Genomic DNA, 22891 nt, shown 5'->3' with positions numbered 1-22891 from the left:
GTTGTTTTCAGGTGAATTAACAAAGCCGCTTCCTGAGTACAGAGGAAATGATGCGTAAAGTAACGGTGGCATTGCTCACTGGAATTCCCTTTCCATCCAGATTTTTGATGTAGCGTGGCTCCATGTCTTTTAATTTCCTGTTTTTCTAAGCTTCTAAAATTAGATAGAACACAATGACGGCAATCTGCTGATTGAGACCTACTTTGTACATGTTTACACTAAGCCAAAAGCAATGCAAATACTGTTCAGTGGCCATTAATAACTCTCAGAAATCACATGTCTGCTATTAACTGGACATTTCTATTACATTTCATAATCAATACAATATTGAATAAATTAGCTAAGCACCAGGCATCCCCCTTTCTCTTCAAAACAAAAATAACTAAATAGTGCTTAAATAGAAAAAAAAGAAGGAAAAAAAATCATAATTCGTCTTGCTTTTCTTTTTCACAGGCTTCCACAATTATCCTTGTCTCCTCTCAAAATCTTAATTATTCCATACATTTTGGATTCGGGACCAGAGGCACAAAGATTGAGTCAGGATCTCTTAAAGGGGCAGAAGTTTCTTTTTTCAGATCAGAATGACCATATTATGCATTTCTCTGCAGAGCAACCAGGGTCAGATTGCACATTTCGATATTCCTTCAATTCTTTTTTATATGTATCCATTTACATCAAGGCACGTTGACAGGAAAGAAAGGCTGACAGAGCTCTGCCTCTGACAATAAAGTGAAAAATGACACATCAGAGACCCGAAAGACAGCTCAACCAGGGGCGACATTTCTCAAAAAAACTCACGAGTATCCAAAAAAAAATAAATGTAAACATTAGATGATTTTCTTTCCAACTTTTCGAGTTCTCCAGATGATATTAATGTGTGGGAAAGAGCAACTGTCATAAATGCCTTTTCACTCTTCTGCATATCCACACACACATTATAGCACAGAAAACATATATATTAAACATATAGTAAATGTTTAAATAACTTAAAACAATCTTAAAAGATCTAAAATAAACAGGTAATGCACCCAAAAAAACTAAACACACACATGCAACAGCATTTTTTTCTCTTCATAATAACAACCAGGACACAAATTTGCGAGCTTTTAGGTCGGTACGAATTGGCAGTCGTTTAAAAAGCCCTAAATAAGAACGACAGGGCTGTTTGGCCACACGACCTGCTTGGCATCAAGTGCAAAGTACAGCAAGACCACACACACAGGGTAACGTTTGGCAGCAGTGCACGTTTGAATGCACTATGGGTGGATAAAAATCTCCGTGTGATAGTGAATACGGGCAAATGGAGGGAGGGATTGTTCTCGGTCGGAAATGAAATCGATATTCCCGAGGCACAGAGGTGGACACCACTGGGAAAAACGAGACTTTTGCTATTGGGTCACTCGCTCATTTGTCCTTTTTTTCAGTAATGGGCTGCAGACCACAAACAAGGCTGGGTTCTAACCTGACCCTGAGGGGTCCATTAAATATCTCAGCAGGGCAAACGTGACGAGGTCATAAAAGTCGCATATAAACAGTTTGTAATACTGAGAAACTAGTCGCTGTAAATAAGTTGAAGGACAAACAGGTTAAAAAAGGCATCACACTGGTAAAGAGCGAAACTTTGGTTGGCAGTGTTGTGATTGGATCATTTTTTCGTTATTACGCTGGGACGTAGTACAACTCCATGGGCAAAGTGAAGATGAAGTGTCAAGGTCTGCCCACCCAGTTAAGTCTGCCCACCCCGTCGCTCATGTGGAGAGAGTCCGACCTCAGAGGTCAAATGTTAAAGGTCGTTGCTCATTTATCATCTCCGACCTACTTTGACCTCAAGGGCTGTGAGTGATCACTGCTTCGGTTTTGTACTTCCTGGGTCAGAGCCTCTCCCTCCATGTGCTGGGCTGTAGCGTGGGAGTCCGGATGAACGTTCATATGTGAAGTGGTATGTGTTTTGGCATCGTAGAGGGGTGTTGCGTCTCTATGCTGAGGTCACGAGAAGCAGTGTCCTCGTCCAATCAGAAGCCAGAGCAGCGTCAACTGGAGGATGACCATGGACACGACAGACGGAGTCAGACTTGATGCCCCACCACAATCCTCATTCTGCTCCTGTTATCATGCCGACAAGAGAAAGCCAATAAGTCCCGTATGGAATTAATGGGAAGATTGTGTAGGAATTACCGTAATGACGAGAAGTAATTATTTATATATATATATATTGAGGTTCCAAAAGTTTCTCCATAGAAGATATGGAATATATCAAAAGTTTATTGCAATATATACAGTATATATAAAAGCATTATACTGTCAAATCGAATAATCACGATTAATCGCATTTACCATACATGTTTTTGTTTACATGATATGTGTGAATGTGATAGTTTTTGTGAAATATCAGGACACAATGTGTATACTGACATGGGTATGACAGTTATTACAAGGAGAGGGTGAAATATGAGAACATTACCCATGTCCACATTTTTTAAAAGGCTTATAAATCATACAGAATAAGTTTTTTTTTGAGAAATTAAAAATGCAGAATATTTCCTGTGATTGGCAGGTTTAGGGGGAGGGGTTCAGTATAAAAACCATTACGCCTATGGAATGTCCCCACATTTCACAAAAACAAACGTGTGTGTGTGTGTGTGTATGTATGTATGTATGTGTATATATACAGCACACATATATTAGTGCTGTCAAATCGATTGATAACATCCAAACTGTGTACTGTGTATAATTATTATGTATATATAAATATAACAAATGTTTCTTAAATATATACATGCATGTGTTTATTTATAGATTTATAATAATAATACACAACACACACATATATTATGTAAACACTTATTTTGGATGCAATTAATTGATTTGACAGCACTATAAAATGTTAGATGTGATTAATCATGATTTGAAAGCATCAAAAAGATTGATAAAAATATGAAAGAATACAAAAATGACTTGGTTAAAAGATGTAATCTCATAATTACGGTAATTTTGACAGTCGCAATTAATCTATACTTTTGGATAGGTATAATTATTACATATGCTGTAATATGTTGTTAATAATTTATTCATAAGAGTAAAGAGTTGGTGAATCAGTCAAGAATGGGAGTTACATTAGCAGTTTAAGAAGATGCAAGAAGCAACAGCTAAGCTGATTAGTTTGAATCGTGCAAAATTGAATGCATGAGAGAAAGCGATATTAAGCAGAATTAAACATAAATAAACAAATTAATGAGAGAGGCAAGAAAGTAAAAAAGAAGATAAAAAGACAGAAGTGTGCTGGCTGATAGCCGTGTTTATTCGACAAACTGCCTGATTCGGTTTTAGCAGCGGATTCACGTAATGCGTCAAATTAGCATAGAAAGGTGTGTTTGCTCTGAAAAGAAAGATGAAATTAAATGAATTATTTATATACTCATGATGCAGAGCTAAACCACTGCTGTTTGAAATAGAAATAGGAAAGTGAATAAAATGAGACTGACCAACAGTAACGGAACTGTTTGGTGAAGGTACTTCTCAGCTGGCAGAGGAAAATATATAAGATAGAGAGAGAGTGAAAGAGAGATAGAGAGATAGAGAGAGATGGACTGACCCGAGACAGCACATGAACACTGGCAGCAGTAACATGAGCAGAGAGGAGAGCAGAGGAGAGCCTGCATTTCTCCTACACATGGCCTCATCCTAACATATATTATACAGCCAAATACACAGCAGGAGAGAGAGAAAGAGAGGAAAAGTCATGCAGAAAAATGTTTGACAGTCAGAAGTTTAAGCAACATGAACCAAAAAAGCGTTAATACTGTAAGTACAAAGACAGAACCCAGAGCAGGAAGTCAGTGTATGTTTAGATAAAGATGCACTGGTCAAAAGTATGTGGACACCTGAACACCCAACTGAATGTTTATATTTAAAGGGGGGGTGAAACACTCAGTTTCAGTCAGTGTCATGTCAATCTTGAGTACCTATAGAGTAGCATTGCATCCTGCATATCTCCGAAAAGTCTTTATTTTTTTTATAATTATATAAGAAAGATGCGCTGTTCCGAGTCTTTCCGAAAAAAGCAGAGCGGGTGGGGGCGTGTCGTGTGAGCGGAGCTAAATAATGCCGTGTGCACGCTGCTGCTATTGTGTTGAGTCGAGTGCGTCGTAAAGCTGTGTCATCCCTAACAGCGGGAAAAAAACTTTATTCAAAATAAAAATATGGCTTTTAATCAGATACAGCCATACATCTATGATCCGGAATCAGACCCAGAGGCTGCAGTTGAACAGGAGCTGCAGCAAAAACGACTAGAGCAGGACGTCTCTATGTGGTACAAGTTATACACTAACTATATAATATGCTTAGCGGCTTGTGTTATTTACATATTTATACTTGAATTATATCGTCGTATTTTTGTCTTTGAAGGTGTACATGTGGGAAGTGCAGTTGTGCATGTGTGTGTGTGTGTTTACGCGTGGTTTGTGTAGACAGTAAGCGGACTGGTTTTGCACGGCAGGCTAAGTTAGTGTTTACATAGAAAGACACGGAATAGTAGCGCATTTGAATGAAGAAGCGTGCTTATTTAGTTCAACATATTTCCCCCCTCTTTGTGTATTGTTGTTTGGAGTGCTTTTACAATACACAAACATAAAGTTACACATATAGTGGCCAGCTAAACAAATGTACACGCACTACACATCGCATGCTCCATTGATCAATTAACTATACGTGATCATGTTTGGGCTACTTGATGAGCATAGGCAAAAACACAGACATTTGAAGCAGTCTTACTCACAGCCTGCGGTACTAACGTTGGGACCTTTATCGTTGGGACTGCTCCATCATTCAGCATTAGGCGATCGGAAAATCCGGCGTCGAGCTGGGCCTTGTTTATGAAACAGTCGGCACCGAAATGCAGCGAACAGATATAAACATTCGCGCAACTCAGTTGCTGATCCGGAAAAGCAAATTACATCCACTGTTGCCTTACCGCGGGGTTTTTGGGGAATCTGTGCAGGACTGTCTTGGTCTGGCAACCAAAAACGCACTTTTTGATGTCATTGTTAATCACCTGTGCAGCAGCCTACGAGCCAGCGCTTTGATGGGCGTAGCCTGTTACTTTCGCTCTCTCCCTCTCTCTCTCTCACGCGCTTCCGGTAGAATTGTCCGTAAGGCCCATACAAGGAAATTCCGCCCCCATTAACGTCAAAGGGGACGCATGATCTCAAAAAACTTGCCGAAACTTATGACTAACCGGAAGTAGTATTTTTGACAAAGAAATACTCCCATCAAACGTCCACCTTAACTTTTGAAACTTTGTCTATGTTTAGTATGGGAATCCAAGTCTTTAACAGTGTAAAAAGATCAGTATGCATGAAACAGCATTTCACCCCCCCTTTAATATCATGGACATTAATAGGAAGTTCAGATTATTACAAATTCATCCTAAAAGTGTTCAATGGGGTTCATGTCTGGTGTTTGTGCAAGTCTTCCGCACAAAACTAAAAAAAAGTAACATAATTATCCACTTGCTTTTATGCACCTGTTAGTCACCCATCTTAAACACCCAAACCAGTTCATTAAAAGAGAATGTCCACATTCTCAAGGCCATGAAACGCACATTTGTGTGATAGATTACAACATGTCAAACAAAGCCAGTCTCTCCTAAACTAAGATCTATCACACAGAGACTAATATCAGAGTTGATTTACATTGATCGTGTCTCAAAAAGTCTCAGTGTGGTAGATGTCAGGTAATGACTGAAATGAGAGCAGGTTAAACCAGGCATTTCAGGAGAATAGAGTGACACGTGAGATCCAGGCATGATGCACATTAAGTCATGCTGATTGCTAGTGTGGTCTCAATCTGTCATAGGATCTTGCGAGGAGGAGGTGTTTGGGTGACTTACCTTTGAGTTGTTGTCAAAGCACTCTTTCGGACCTTTCCGATAGCGTGGGTTCTGGGCTATCTTGCAGGGATCTGGACCCGGAGCTGTGAGTCCAAGTTCAGGAAAATCAACATGCTAATATTCTAAGTGAGATTTAAGATAAACTCAATCTGATCTCATGGGTAAAGGTGGGGATTATATTTGAATTTGGACAATGTGATTTGTATGGAAACGATTTTTAGAAGAAAAGCATGGAGGTTTACCCCAACTCCACCTATAAAACTGTCAATAGAACTGTCATATGAATTTACCAATTCACTAAAATATATTTAAGACAACCATGCCGAAAAAAAAAGCTGTTTCATTCCAGTTTATGCAGTTCTGGCGTTGGGGGTCTAGATGTAGATTTTTCTGGTGCAACTCCAAGGCTGTGTCCGAAATTGCTATGTGAGTAGGTACTACATTTAAATTTGAACTTACTTTGCGGCTTTTAAAAAGTACGTTCTATATAGAATAAATGTGTTGTATGAATGTAATCCGGATGTACTACATTCACCATGTTGTCATTACATGACCGTCCTTTAACCTCCATTTATAAACCGTCTCCCGTGGCCTCATGAGACAGTAAAGTGTCGATCGTATGCACACTTCAGAATCTCGCCGGAAGTGGTAGGTCATCCAGGGACTTTTCGCCTTCTGTTTTTTAGAATACTATGAATTCTGACATGCTACTCTGTTGTATGGGTCTTACAACTTCGGTCGACATTTATATGATGAAAGTTGAGTCTACGTTGACTAGTCGGTGATGACGTCATTAATGACCACATAAGCCTGAACCTTGAGCTGAGACTGAATGCAGGGTTATTTTTTTGTTTTGAGCACAACTGACAGGACACAGTGCTGCCCAGAACGTTATTGGTCCTACATAACAGCCTTTGTTTATCAATTATTTAGTCATTTGGGCATTTGATAAGATAAACATCAATTGGATACAGTCACAGTCATTCTGTAATGACTGGTCAACCGTTTTTCCAGTTCACTGAAATCAGCTGTTTGGAAAAATGAATCAGACAGAGAGTTACTGGAAAAGCTACTTCTAGTTAGTTCTGAGCTTCCTTCTCAACACTGACAGTGTCCTAATATGTTGTCATCGTTATATTTTTTAATACCAAATGGTAAGTTTGTGTGTATATGAAGGATACAAGGCTTTTCTTCCTGGGAGAATGGCTTTTCATCACATATCTGGTTACTCATCTGTGCGTCGGCAACAATAAGCACCAGATTTGTCTTTGGAAGCTTTTCAGCTATGAACTGCCTGAAAATAAATACAAAAATATACACAAACTATGATAAAAATGGCCTTATTCATTAATTCTTGGGCAGGCAATCATAAATAAATAAATATATATATATTACATATTTATCGTTACCCATCCTAATTAATATGTTTGTTTCATTTTCCCTCCATGACCAAGTTCCATTTCCAGATTGGTCACCATTTCATACCTAGAGCAGTTTAGACACTCAATAGTCCCCTTAAAAGTTGTCTCGTTGTTCTCGAAGAAATACTGCGTCTGCTCTTTAATGCAACTCTCTTTAGATGGTATGTCAGACAGGCCATCATCTTCCGCTATGAACAAAACAATCGCAATTAAATTACCACAAGCTGCAATACTTTCAGTGTTTACTTGAGTTAATGTTTATTCAGTGCCTAAATAGCACCCAATATATAATAATAACAATTAAAAATAAATCATAATTTCCCACATAAATTCAGCTTTAGCACTCATTAGCATTGTAGTTTTGACAGAACACCAGACGATAAGACAAACAGGCAACTGTCAAATTTCAGTGGCTTAATCATTGTTTCACAGAGAATAATGACTAATGTCAGGCTCTTACCTGCCTCAAGGAAATTAGGAAATGTGATGCTGACAAACATCTGCTGCAGTATTGACCTGAGATATAAAAAGAAGACAGGATTCTGCTAAAAAATGGAAACGCTTTTGTCTATATAATAAAAGCCAATTGGGTTTAAAACAACATTTGACCCCTATTGACTTTTAAAGCACAACAAAACATGAAATGGTCCCACTCTATAGTAGGTAGCCTTAACTACTTACATCAAATAATAAGTACAATATACTTATTGTGCTCATATTGTATTGCAGAACACTTTTGCTGATATTGAGGTGAGATACGAGTAAAGTTAGGGACAAGTGGGGTGGTTTGGGTAAGTTACAGGTAGGGTTAGGTGTAAGGGAAGGGAAATTATTACAGATATATGACCAATTACAAAAAAAGTAGGGACATAAGTCGGTTCTAGGGTATTTTGAGTTATTCACAGATTCTTAAAGTGTAGAGTCTCCAAGCTTTCCAATGATGTGTAACAAATGAAAATTTGATAATATTTGGAGAAGTTGTGGCCATTTGAAGGTAGGCATTTAAAAAAAGCTCAAAAGGGAGAAAACGGTCTCTAAAGATTATGCAATTCTCATTATGCAACAGGAAGCTAATACAAACACTCGATGTTGGTCTAAAGTGACATTATGAGTGAAAGTGTAATTTTAATCTTTTAAATTGTGTTATGTAGCTTGATGGTATAACAAAAGCCGGCTTATCCAGTATGGAAATACACACAGACAATGACACACCCCTACTGCATGCTAAAATCTCAGAAAAAAACAAGCTGATTTCAACCTCAAAATGTATGCTTTTAAATATACCAATACTGCTACCTCAAACACGGAGAGGCTTCTTAGTGATCTTAACTTACACATTATGAAAAAAAAAAAACGAAAATCACATATAAAAAAAAAACGCTTCTTTCTCATTTTGCTCGAAAGTTGTGCTGCCACCTTGTGTCACTGGTTTCCGTTATGGGTCACATATAATTTTAAATTTTAAATTTTAAACATTAAATTTTTTTAAATTTAAGTACAATGTAAAAACATGTTTGTACAAATGATACAAATGATTAATTTCAATGTTAGTACATAGTAGTTAAGGCCACCTAATATACAGTCCCTGATAAAAGTCTTGTCGCTTATCTATTTTCTAGAAATACCTGATATTAACCTGACTTTTAATTAATTAATTGGTGTTAGAAATAGCTCATATGAAAAGCTAAAACCCTCCCAAATGATGTTTAATGCACTGAAATAAATAATTTTCACAGAAAAAATATTTATCATTTAATCAAGACAGAAAGGTCAAATTTTGGAAAGACAAAAGTTTTGTCGCCTATACAGAAATTGAACAAATTTACTGCAAATACAAAAATATGTCAGCAAATTAAGTTGTGGTGCTGTGAGATCCAAATTTAATATCTTGTATGACTTCCATGAGCTTGAAGGACTCATCCATGCGGTTTGGCAAGGATTCATACAATTTATTGATGAAGTCATCAGGAATAGCTAAGAAAGCAGTCTTGCATGCCTCCCAGAGTTCATCAATATTCTTTGGTTTCGTCTTTCATGCGTCCTCTTTCATCCTACCCCACATATGCTCAATGATGTTCATGTCTGGTGACTGGGCTGGCCGATCCTGGAGCATCTTGATCTTCTTCGCCTGAGGAACTTTGATGTGGAGATGGAAGTATGCGATGGAGCACCGTCCTGCTGCAGAATTTGGGCTCTTTTATGGTTGGGAATATAAGAGGTAGCTAAGATTTCTTGGTATTTTAGACTATTGATGTTGCCTTCCACCCTGCAGATCTCTCGCACACCCCCATACTGGATGTAACCCCAGACCATGATTTTTCCGCCACCAAACTTCACTGTTTTCTGGGTGAATCTCGGATCCATTCGGGCACCAGTAGGTCTCCTGCAATATTTGCGGCGACTGTGGTGTAATTCAACAGAAGATTCATCCAAAAAAAACAAAAAACAAATCCACCTTCTGCCACTTTTCCAGCGTCCATCCTTTTAGCAGGCTGTGGGCCTTGGCAAATGCCACACGGTTTTTCAATTGTCTTTTGTTTAGTGCTGGCTTCTGGGCACTGATTCGACCATGGAGGCCATTTCGAGACAGAATCCGACAAACTGTTCTGGTTGACACAGGGACTTCAGGTGACCAGGTCTCGTGGAGCTCTGCTGCAGTGGAAAATGGGCTGGCCTTGGATTTTCGAGCCAACAAATGGTCCTCTTGAGCAGTTGTCTTGCGGGGTCTGCCCATAGACCGTAAAAAAATATGGACGACTCGACATCATCCGTTTCCGCTTGGCAGATTTGAAGCTTTCAGGCGGCCTTGCACGGCGCGGACATCTTGGGACCGAGTCTGCGCAGTAGTGATTTCGGGACCGGAGTTGCGCAGTAGAGCGCAGGAAGTAGAGCAGGAAGTACAGTCGCGATATCAAAAGCCCGCCCACACTCTCGTAGATGCAGAACAATTAATTATGTTGGTGTGAAATAAACAGTTATGGAAATGTAGAAATTAAAGCTAAAGCTCTAATCTGCTCCCAAAAATTTCGAAAAAAGTCGGTTAGTGCCTCAGTGACAACTTCACTCAGAGAAGCCGTCAGTCTCAGCTGTCAATCATGACGTCACACCCCCCGTTTTTATAGCATAAAATAACTAACTCAAAGTAAACTTATTTTTAAAACGAACACTTGAAATGAAATCATCGTGATGATAACTGCCTTCAGTGACATAAACTAACTTTGGGGAACAATTTTTGAAGTGTAATTTTATTATTTAGTTTGCCTCGCGTCCATTAGAAAACACAGAGGGGCGGCTATACTGGGACCGGTCACCGGGGGGCGATCGAAGCGCGAAAGCTTCAGTAAATGAGAGGGAGACTGCAGGCTTGGGTCTGCCTGACCTGGGCTTGTCAAAAACGTCTCCAGTCTCGTCAGATCTTTTTTTTATCCTCTGTACTTGACGCTGAGACACATTGAAGGTGTCTGCCACATCAGCAGTGGATCTGGTCTTCAGCCTCTTGATAATCAAAACTTTAGTCTCAGGGTGAATCTTAGGCATGTTTGCAGAGGTCTAGTTGCAGTTGATGTGAAGGTCTAGCGTACTGGGGTTCTTTTTATATACATATGAGACCTAATTGATCTATTATTAGTCACAGGTGAAGCTCATATGACAAGGTGACAACACTTATGTCTTTGCAAAAATTGACTCAATGGGCTTTACCAAGCTGTGAATATTAGAATACTTTTTGAAAGTTTAGTTTTTCACTGAAACATTATCACAAAAGCTGGTGGGATTAAAATGAGCCATTTCTTGTAAAAAAATCTTGATTTGAAATATATTTCAGCTGCACTTTAGGTCAATTTGTACACAAGCGACAAGACTTTTGTCAGGGACTGTAAAGTGGGTCCCATAAAATTGTCACGTAGTTCCATTGTACTTAAGTACTGAGTAATATTTATTAACTAGATGTACTTACTATAGAGTTACGGTCAGGGGTTGGTTTAGATTTAGTTGTATAATTTAGGGTTAATGTATGTGGCGAGGTGGACGAGCGAGAGACGTGGGAGAAGTGAGTGAGACCGGTGCGTGAATGAAGATGAGTGTCACCTGCAAGACACACCTGTCTCGAGTCCTCCCAGGAGGGAGCTCAGTGGCATATAAGGAGTTGCGACAACAGTGAAGGACGAGAGAGGACCAGGCCTGGACTTTGTGTTAGGTTTTGTTTACATTTTATTATGTGTGTGTGCAGCAGTTATCTATGTTTATTTCATTTTTTGGTTATTTATTTATTTATTTATTTATTAAAGTCTTTGAATGTTCGCTAGCTCCCGCTTCCTTCTTCCCATACGAACAAACTATGCTACAATGTAATTATGCATAATTGACTGATATTACTAGTACATGCAGTAATGTGTAAATACATCACCTTAAAAGAAAGTGTTACCATAAATGATGAACTAAGATAATTAAAAAGGGAATCCTTTAAAAAAAAACTCACCAGGCTGCTGCTGAAGCCCACCAACCAATGTTCAGGATGTCAGCTATGGTGGGCTAAAAGAGACAAACAACATGTTAATAAACCTACACAACAAATCCTGGGGCACCTAAAATGCCTTTGTGGTATGCCATCCCCAACGAAATCAATGGCCTGGCTGTCTCACAAAATAAACTCTGAGATGTTGGCACCTTAAACTCTTTTTCTCTCAGACATTCTTCTCTAACTTTGCAAGTTGCATATCCGGAGCTGAGAAGCACCAAAACATCCTGATTTTATTGGCAGGGGCCTCTAACACGACTCTGCCAGACAGAAAGGACCCGGTGCCAAACAATACGGGAGATAATAGACGAAAGCTCAGCAGATGCAAGCATAAATCCACAAACAAGGCTAAACGAATGAGCTCAGGGGACGATTAGCTGCCGCACACGCTGCTCTGATTAGCACGAGAGAGGAAGTGTCTCTTTGTGATGATTCATGGTTGACTGTGCGTGTTTTGAGAGATTTAGTCAGCATGTAAGACAAGGTCGTAATCGTTCAAGTCACACAGATCAGAGAGTGTATCGTGAGGCCAGCTTATCAGTGTGATATGGAACAAAAACAAGGAGTTCACTAACCGCATGACTAAACTTTATATTCAGAGGAAAATGTGCTACGTAAGCAAGTCCTTATTTACAAGTGATAACTTGGCCAAAACAGATTTAGGACAACACGCAAACCACTACGGGATGGACTTTCATTGTGAGTGTGAATACTGTAAACAAAAACGTAAACTATTTTTGGTCATGAGGAACTGGAATGAATTCAAAGAAGATGAAACTCACCACATAGACTGATCTGATACCAGCGGCAGCTTTAGACTCTTTGGTGGGTTCACAGAGGGCCTGGTAGTCATAGGTTTTGTTGACTGAGTACAGGGATACGTTCATCAGATTTCTCATTAGGTTGGGGTCAATCATACCGAAAAACTGTCCGATCTGAAAACACAGACAATGCACAAATAAACGTTTACTTCAAAATAGGGGACATACCATAGAGTTCTACTGTTTTAATATTGGAATCATTATAATTACTAAAGACTAAAACTGCAGCCACATTAGCAAAATTTCGTTGGAATTTTCTAGGCAGGTTTATTACCAGAAGTGCTTCGTCCACGAAATTTGCCGCAAGCATGACCACACATACACGAATCGTTTAACTGTTTTTTTTTATATCCTCTGACATGTCAAGAGAAAGGTTTTGTCAGATTAACCTTACTACTAAGGACAATTTTATGCCCCTCATTAACCTTTATTTTAAAAAGAAACAGGCACAGACTGTGAAAAATTACCACTGAAAAATAAAGTATACAAAGGCTATTTTTGTTTTCAATTAACATCATTTCAACCCGCAATGAAATGTTTATTTATTCGCCATTTGGTCTGCAGATGTCCTGAGATGAGCTACAAACAGTATAAGGAATCATGCTGAATACACATACATCTGCTCCTGAAGAGTGAGTCGTCAAATATTAGCAGTTTAATACAGGGCAGAGTGTGATACTTTGTCAGTGAAGCTTCATTTTTGCTAAAATAATATTAAAAAATAAATAAAATAAAACACGTGGTAAAGAACATGGTATAAGTCTTCTTTTTTCATATTTTCCACACTGATTGTTGGGGAAAATGTGCATAATTCAACAGAATGTGTTAAAATCTAAATGTAAAGAAATAAAATGGATTCTGCTGAATTTAGCAAGGTCAAAATTTCACTACATTGTCCTATAGTTATATCGCAGTCACCGTCTGTCTGTACTTATCTGTAGAATACATTCACGCTGTGAACTACATGCTGTGTATTTAAAGAACCACCACCGCGCTTTGGGGGCCGATAGGACCTCTTCTAATCTTATTAGGACAACCTACTGCATTACCATAATTTAAACCATAGAAAGAGTTGTCTGTGGGCCCAGAAAATCTCTGAGGTGTGATACCGACCACGAGTATGTGAGGAATAAAAACATATAATAAAAACACACCCCTGTTCTGGTTACTGTTACGAACACACACAGCTTAGCTTCCAGCTTTGTATTAGATGTAAAAAATGTACGAGCGTGCTCGTCCGAGACTATAAGTCAGTCCAAAGGTGATATAAATCCTTGAGTGTACAGAATGGCCGCCGCTCCCTGTGCAATAACAGCTGTAATGAATGTGCGGTCTGCCCGGCGGTCCTAGCCGACCCCTGGAGAGTCTGCCCACATGGAGGGGAGGAGACGGGAATTAGGGCACAATCGGTCCCCTTGGCTTCAGTCCTGCTGCCAAACACTCTGGCCGTGATTTATCCCGCACACACTCTGCTCTGATTGGTTTCCTTCTCTGAGCCTAACTTTAAACATTTACTCTACCACGGTTGCCGGCGGGGTGCAGGTGGGGTTGGGTGGGTGCTCTCCAGGGGTCAAAGAAGGGGAATGTGGAATGGAAGCAAAATGGAGAGGTTCTAATTGGGTAAGAGAGAGAGAGGCCCACCATATTCATGTACTCGTCCTGGTTGGCCATGACAAGGAAGCCTCCATCGTCCAGAAGAACACAGTCCAGATACTTTGAGGGAAAAAGATTTAGAGTAAAATACACTACTGTTCAAAAGTTTGGGAAAAAATATTTTAAGTAACTAATCATTTTCATGCAGCAACAATGTATTCCGTTGATCAAAAATAATCTTTAAAAAAGTTTCAACAAAAATATTAAGCTGCACAACCATTTTCAACATTGATAATAATAAGAAATGATTCTTGAGCAGCAAATCATCATACTAGAATGAATTCGGACGGATCATGTGACACTGAAGAGTATCGATGCTAAAAAATTCAGCTTTGCCATCACAGGAATAAATTACATTTAAAATATAATAAAATATATAAAAAAGAATACACTTATTTTAATTTGTAAAAATATTTCACAATATTACTGTTTTTACTGTATTTTTTTGATCTTACCAATGCCAAACGGTATTGTATATAATATAGATAATATCATCTCTTCATATCTAACATATAAATATGATCTTACCGCATCATTTCTCCTGCATCCACAGATTTCACCAACACACTGTGTAGGAAGAGTTACAAATTGACAGATTTATAATAGAGTTGCACAAAAATATTATCAAGAAATCAGTTATCAGTCAAAATTAAGGATTTTTTTTTTTTTCAGTGGACAGCATATTGGCTCATATTGGATATTCAATTGTGAATGCTCATTTTTACATTTAGATTAACTTAACACGTAATAACACTGTTATTGACACTCTTAGTAACGCTGTTAAATGTTAATGCACATTTAAAAATGAATATCAGTTTGTTCACACTGTACATTATAATGGCACATATTGTCTGCCATTTATCATCTTATTGGTATCGGACAGAACTTCACAATAGTTTATCCTTAATTGATACAAATGCCAAACTGACACTATTAGGATAAATCAAACTGACAATATTCCCAACCATACTTCTATCTTGCACTACAGTTAACAGAAACACAGGTAGTTAAATCTTTGCACTCACTTTGGATGTAATTGTAGTATTCATGAAGCTCTCCATCCAAGCCTGTATATCCAGTTTTACTCCGACAACTGGAACATATAACAAAAATTAGTATAGTTTTTAAACTCTGTATATATATATATATATATATATATATATATATATATAGATAGATAGATAGATAGATAGATAGATAGATAGATAGATAGATAGATAGATAGATAGATAGATAGATAGATAGATAGATAGATAGATAGATAGATAGATAGATAGATAGATAGATAGATAGATAGATAGATAGATAGACTGCCAACAGTTTTTGGACGTCTGCCTTTACATGCACATGAACTTATTGACATCCCATTCTTAATCCGTAGGGTTAAATATGGAGTTGGCCCACCCTTTGCAGCTCTTACAGATTCAACTCAGCTGGGAAGGCTTTCCACAGGTTTTGGAGTGTGTTTATGGGAATTTTTGTGAGAATTTGTGCATTTGTGAGATCAGGCACTGATGTTGGACAAGAAGGCCTGACTCACAGTCTCCGCTCTAATTCATCCCAAAGGTGTTCTAATGGATTGAGGTCAGGACTCTGTGCAGGCCAGTCAAGTTCCTCCAAACCTAAATTAACTATTTAATGTCTATATGGACCTTGACGTCATGTTGGCACAGGAAGGGGCCATACCCAAACTTTTCCCACAAAGTTGAGAGCATGAAATTGTCCAAAATGTCTTAGTATACTGAAGCATTAAGACTTCCTTTCACTGGAACTAAGGGGCCAAACTCAACTCCTGAAAAACAACCCCACATCATAATCCCCCCTCCACCAAACTTTATACTGGGCGCAATAAAGTTAGGCAAGTATCGTTCTCCTGGCAACTGCCAAACCCAGACTCGTACATCAGATTGCCAGACAGAGAATCATGATCCGTCACTCCAAAGAATACATCTGCACTTCTCTAGAGTCCAGTGGTAGCGTGTTTTACACCACTACATCCGATGCTTTGCATTGCACTTGGTGATTTAAGGCTTGAATGCAGCTGCTCGGCCATGGAAACATTCCATGAAGCTCTCTATGTTATTCAGGTAATCTAAAGGCAACATGAAGTTTGGAGGTACCACACTTAAATTCACTGAGCTCCTGAGAGCGACCCATTCTCTCATAAATGTTAGTAGAAGCGTCTGCATGCCTAGGTGCTTGATTTTATACACCTGTGGTCAAAGGACGTGTGTTCAAACAACTGAATTCAGTGATTTGGAGGGGGTTTTATATATATATATATATATATATATATATTTATATATATATATATATATATATATATATATATATATATATATATATATATATATATATATATATATATATATATATATATATATACATACATACAAATTATTGAGAAGACAGAGAAATCTATTTGTTTTTGAAAAGGCTACTGGTCGATTTTGGAACTTAAAATATGGTCAGATAACTTGACCAGGCTTTAATATTGGTTCATCCCTACATATATTGTTATATCTTTCTATGTCAGTGACTATTTACAGTATATTATCATGGTAAATACTGAAACTATAAATGTCAGACTCTCACCTGCTGGTTTTAGCATGAATTCATCAATTCTCAGGTCCATTGCTCTGCTCACTAAAACTGAATCTTGAGTTTGTGACAAAAAAATGTTAATTAATACATAGGACAAGTGGGATATGTTTTTATCATGCTCACAAACACATACTTACTATTGTTTGTGTGTGGCACTGATGTAAATATATAAACATCATTGTCCAGACTTCTCTTGTAGATACTGGACTCATATGTTTCTGCGTTTTCGGTCCATTCTGGACCAGCACTGCAAAACACACACACAGAGACAATTTTAGTCCTATGGGCTTGCCTGGTATTCATAAAGCTTAAAATATAATAGTACCTTGCTGGATAGACTCTAGTGACACCGCCATCTGTCGCCACAAACTTAGCCTTGATTCTATCATTCCTGAAAATTACCAAAAATAAATAGACTAAATTAGAATGACAGATGTGTACTCACACCAATCAGTGTTTAAATTAATTATGAAGGTCACCCAAAAAAATTGTATGTGACTTTCTTCTGTGGAACACAAAAGGAGATGCTTAGCATAATGTTCATGATGCTCTTTTCCATACAATATAAGCAGTGGCCAAACTTCTAAAAGGACAAAAAAGCACCAAAAACAATATCTGTATGATGTTCTTTTGTCCATTTTGAAACTTGACAGCCTCTGATAACTATTTGCTTTCTTTATATGAAAAAGAGCAGCGTGGACATAGTTAAAAACCTTTTGTGTTCCACCAAAAAAATGTCATACAGGTTTTGAACTAAATGAGGAGCATAAATGATGATGAAAAATTTATTTTTAAGTGCTCTATTCTAAGTTAAGGTTAAATGAATGAGGCCTTGTTTTTTGCATTTATAATTCGGTGCAACTTACAGTCCTTGTTCGCCCCAGAATTTGGCCAGTTCAGCTGTGATGCCAGCATCCAGCAGCAGTCTGTTTATTAGTTCCATATTACCTGAGGAACCATGCAAAAATTAAAAGGCCTCAGTTGAAATCTCGCCATCACTATACCATCGGCATATCAAAATGACTCACACTACAGGAGCAAAATCTTACAGAGGATCAATAGGCACAAAACAAAGCTTTACGTCATTATAAGTTTCACCTTTGACTTGATAAATGCATAAACACCTGTTGGTCATGAGTAAGAACAGACTCCACATTCTGACCTTCGAGGCAACCAATACCAAAGTCATAAAGAAGTAGAACTTCATAAAAAGAGAACAAGACAGCGACACAAAAGCAAAGCAGTGAGAAGCGTCGGGAAAGTAACACGCAGATTAATTTTCCGAGACGAGAAACACGATTGTATTCTTCGGCAATATGAAACGGCAGTAAGTGTTCAAAGGTTTTTCGTTTTTTTTTGTGCGTGCACCTTCAGAACATTAGTGTGTTTTATAACACTGCACTGCAGTTCATTACCGCAAAGCCTTTACGACAAAACACACGCACACACTTCAGAAAGAGCAGCTGGTGTACAACTTTATTCCGCCCCCTCCGCATACAGCATGCTTTTCATTAGGACCTGATTGAGAGCAGCGCAAGAGCACAATTCAACTGATTCGCCTGTGTTTGACAGCAAGGAAATCGTGGACTTAAAATACCAGGCCTCTGTGACAAATACCCACAAAAATGAGCGTTTACAGTGCTATGTTTTGCTGGTTACAAATTGTATTGTCTGTGCACACGAGGAAGTTTCATTATTTGTCCCAAAAACTAAAAAAAACTAAAAAAAGACAATGACAAAGACAGACAACAACGTTAGTCAAAATCATTATATTTTGTTGAGTGTGAGTGAATTTTTGTTTTATTGGATTTCTTCATCTGAAATAGAGATCAACTTTTGGAGCATTAATATACTTTTATACACTACAAATTTAAGTTAAGTGTTAAGTTAAGTTTCTTGACCCTACACCAATGTATGGTACACATCCTCTCTCTCTCTCTGTGACATGTCCTGTTTTTCCTCTTTCACACATGGTAATTGGTGCAGAATTTGGGGGTGGGCTCATAGGTATAAAGTATTACAGCCAAACCTACACATTCAACACATGTGCACCAAACCAAGTGATTACCGCAGCACCGACAGATCCTGATGAGATCAAAGCGGCCTGTGGAGAGGAAGGTGAGGGGAGGGAGGTGTCTGTGTGTGGGGGCAAAGGGAGGAGGTTTACTTAGCATTAACACGGTCAACAAGAGAACAATAAATATAATTAGACTGAAACTGAAACACACCAAAGCCCTAATTTAATCAAGACGAGGTGTACGAGAACAACTTTTGATGTAGAAGGTGCTGCCATGTTTTTAAACACAGCCAAAGTAGTTTGATTGTGAATTAAAGTTCTCATCTATGCAAGAACTTAAACTGATTCCAATTGATTTTTTGAAGTTTATTTATTTCTGTAATGTTACTGAATTAAAATATGGCTATTACATATTTTAATACTTTGTTCCGTATTTAGGCATTATTTAGTAAAACTATATATATATATATATATATATATATATATATATATATATATATATATATATATATATATATATATATATATATATATATATATATATATATATATAGAGTTTTACTAAATAATGTGTTGGTCTAAATATTGTGTTAAATAATTTACTAAATAGTGTGTTAAAACTGTTGAAAAGTTATAACAGTGTATTACATTAATGTCTATTGGCATCACTGACAATATATTGTTGTAGTATTTATAGCACTGTGTTAAGAACAGTTTTAAAATATAAAAAATGTATAATGGCAATGTTTAGTAATACTGTGATGTAGTGATACTTATAGTACTGTATTAGGACAAAGACAAGTGTTAACTAATGTATAAATATAAATTGATCATTGCAGTAATTAGTTTAGTACTGTTAAATCGATTAATCACAATTAATCACATTCAAAATAAAAGTTTGTTTACGTAATATATATGTGTGTGTACTGTGTATAATAATTATGTATATATAAATACACTCTCAATATATACACATATATATACTCAATATATACATATATATTGTATATATTTAAGAAATATTTATATATATATATATATATATATATATATATATATATATATATATATATATATATATATATATATATATATATATATCAAAAACTCTCACATGCTTGTTTGTGTGAATTTATATATTAACCTGATGTTATATATACATAATAAATATACACACTACACACACATATATTATGTAAACATTAACTTTTATTTTGGATAAGATTTATTGATTTGACTGCACTAGTAATGATATAATACTGTGTATTATAATACTATAGTATGTATAATATTAAAAAATATGCATTCAAATATATAATTGAAACAATAAGTAATAATGTTAAAATCTCTACAAATTACAAAAAATCTATTAAATGTCTAATGGTATAATTAGTAATATAATGTATTACTTTATAGATGTAAATTATACTACAGCAGGTCTGAATTCTTATGAAATTAAACAAAATTAGTTATGAAACATATACATTTATTGGCTAGTAGCTACTAATTTGAAGTAAAGTTGATCGATTAAAAGACCTACATATTTTAATCAAGATTATGACCTCATAAATTACTCCCTGAGCAGCCCTGGCAATGAAATTTGAAATTATGGTACCACCACACTCCCTGTCACAGCACAGTTCTGGATTTCACCCAGCAGCCCAGAACACTCCAGAAGATACTCACACAGCGGGTTGTTGGGGGTCTTTGTGTCAATGTATTGATTGAAGTCGATGAGAAATTGTGTGATGTTGTCACTCTGAGCTTTCAGGTCTGTGCAGTAATCTCTAAAACATGGAAGAGGAACATTTCTCAGAATCATTTGGAGTTTAGAACAACATGAAGGTAGACAGTCACAGGGTGAACTATCCCTTTAAGAAACTGACCTGGGTGCTATTAAAGTATATCCATACTCTTCAAATTTGTCCACCTGCAGGCTTTCAGAAACTAAAAGAAAATATCAGACATCCGTAAGATCAAAGATCATTTCAATAAGTTCTGTCATTACAGAGCGGTAAATAATACAATACAGATATACAGAATAAAAACAGACCCCATAACTTACAAGAACATTCAAATTGCCTGACAGTGAAACACAACTTTACAGTCAGCAGGCCGCTGCACAACAGCTTGTAAAAATATGTCTCTGAGCTTCTGTCTAGTAATGCAGCTATCTGCTGTGACACCCTGCTGTTCAGGCACACGACCTCACATACGGGTGGTCCAGAGAGTGAAAGTCAGCCCATTGCATTTTATCGAAATAAGCAGGAAATAAAACAGAAATGGTGAAAGTTTGAGGATTTACGATTCAGCACTAATAATTATTATTTTCATTTTTTACAATAACATCTCCTTCGCATTGGCTTTATTTTAAAAAAGTGTTATTTAGCATCACTGAATCAATCAACGTATATATATATATATATATATATATATATATATATAGAGAGAGAGAGAGAGAGAGAGAGAGAGAGAGAGAGAGAGAGAGAGAGAGAGAGAGAGAGAGAGAGAGAGAGAGAGAGAGAGAGAGAGAGAGAGAGAGAGAGAGAGAGAGAGAGAGAGAGAGAGAGAGACAGACACATTGATTATATCTATATCAAAACTAATGTTATGGGTTAAATCAGGTAAAAAATTGCTTTTTATTATATAAAACTGCAGTGTACTTGTTCATAGTTATGCATGTGGCTGTTTGTTTATTCTGAAACCAGATGATGGACTCAAACATGAAAGAGGTCGGACGTTACATCCAGAGGGTTCAAACATGAAGGAAAAGACAAAAGGGAGAGAAAAACAGTACTTGCCCGTTCCTTCTGAAGGGTCAAATGCGGCAAAGAGGGAAAGGAGGGAGCGATTTACCAAGGGAGGGAAAGAGAGGCAGAGAAACAGGGTAAAACCACAGGGGCCAAAGGTTACCAATATTTTATTCACAGAACAAGCCTTGAATAAAAATATTGCATTCTGATCTAAGGTTTTTCCGCTCATTGTAAATTGAAAGACGAGAAACATTAATGAATTATGCATTCACGTGTGCCAAGAGAGATGGCAGGTGGAGGAGGGCAAAATGTAATGCGGAAAAGAAATGTCACTTTAAAAGGGAAATTCTTTCAAATAAACGTCTTTTGATTTGATATTTTGTTCATGCAATGACATTCAGAAATGTTAAGTGGTTTAACTGTCCAAATAATTTTTCATGCCACTGTATTTTCAATTGATTGACAGTAAACTCTCCTTATTCAATTGCTGTGATGTATCAGGTATGAAGGGACAAAAAAGTGGTAAAATATGGATTGAGGGGTGTAAAATATAGCTTGGCGGATGTGCTGTCATAGGAAAAGTCAAGATCTGGTGGCAGATGAGTGATTAGTATAGACTGCTATAGCGGAACAGTAAAGTTAGAAGCCTTGAAGTTGCACTGTCCTGTTAAAGTTAAAAAGGGACACACACATACCACATCCGCACCTGGACATGAACATGTGGACCCAACACACATACGGAGGAGGTGCTTTCTAAAGAGTGAGGCCTGTATTTTGTTAAACCGCCTTTATGAGGCTTTGAAAGCATCCAGATGATTCAGAGAGCGAAGGGGTGGAGATAAAAGTTCAGAGCACAAAGAGTCACACTCATGTCCTCTGCGGTTTCACCTTCCAAACCTCCAGGAAAACATCCACTAAACATCTCCTGATGCTCTTATACATACACACACATTCACAAAAATCTCAGGCCCAGTAAAGAAATGTAATAGCCACACTTTATGAGACTCAAACCGTTGACATACACAGTGAAGTTGCAAGGGCTTTACTTTACTCAGCTGGGCAACGTACACATGCAAAGCAGACACGGTGAGCGTATGCGTGTTTGTGCGTTATTTTCAATGGTGACTGTAATACTGTACTGTAAGTGTAGAGCAGGTGTTAGTATTAGAGATAGACCGATAAGGAAAAATCTAAAAATCTAGTTTAGTTTAAAACACAT

At 37.4% G+C, this 22891-nt stretch overlaps 1 protein-coding gene across 1 annotated transcript in view; it reads right to left on the bottom strand.

Annotated features, from left to right (window-relative positions):
* Positions 1-281: 281 nt before the first annotated feature.
* The window catches only part of cacna2d1a (calcium channel, voltage-dependent, alpha 2/delta subunit 1a), an 87174-nt gene continuing 64564 nt past the window's right edge, over positions 282-22891 (bottom strand). The window contains exons 23-38 of the mRNA XM_067428725.1: positions 20806-20866; positions 20606-20706; positions 17769-17850; positions 17228-17293; positions 17040-17149; positions 16894-16956; positions 15324-15391; positions 14827-14865; positions 14287-14358; positions 12607-12759; positions 11786-11838; positions 7769-7824; positions 7373-7496; positions 7069-7181; positions 5888-5970; positions 282-2103 (exon numbers count right to left, since the gene is read on the bottom strand). Of these exons, the coding sequence (XP_067284826.1) occupies positions 1987-2103; positions 5888-5970; positions 7069-7181; positions 7373-7496; positions 7769-7824; positions 11786-11838; positions 12607-12759; positions 14287-14358; positions 14827-14865; positions 15324-15391; positions 16894-16956; positions 17040-17149; positions 17228-17293; positions 17769-17850; positions 20606-20706; positions 20806-20866 (1361 nt within the window). The 3' untranslated portion in view covers positions 282-1986. The remainder of the gene's footprint in view (positions 2104-5887; positions 5971-7068; positions 7182-7372; positions 7497-7768; positions 7825-11785; positions 11839-12606; positions 12760-14286; positions 14359-14826; positions 14866-15323; positions 15392-16893; positions 16957-17039; positions 17150-17227; positions 17294-17768; positions 17851-20605; positions 20707-20805; positions 20867-22891) is intronic.

The sequence above is a fragment of the Pseudorasbora parva genome, chromosome 20 (genome assembly GCF_024679245.1).
Source record: "Pseudorasbora parva isolate DD20220531a chromosome 20, ASM2467924v1, whole genome shotgun sequence".
Classification (NCBI taxonomy): domain Eukaryota; kingdom Metazoa; phylum Chordata; class Actinopteri; order Cypriniformes; family Gobionidae; genus Pseudorasbora; species Pseudorasbora parva.
Note: the sequence above shows the minus strand (reverse complement) of the source record. Positions and strands in the feature narration are given on the sequence as shown.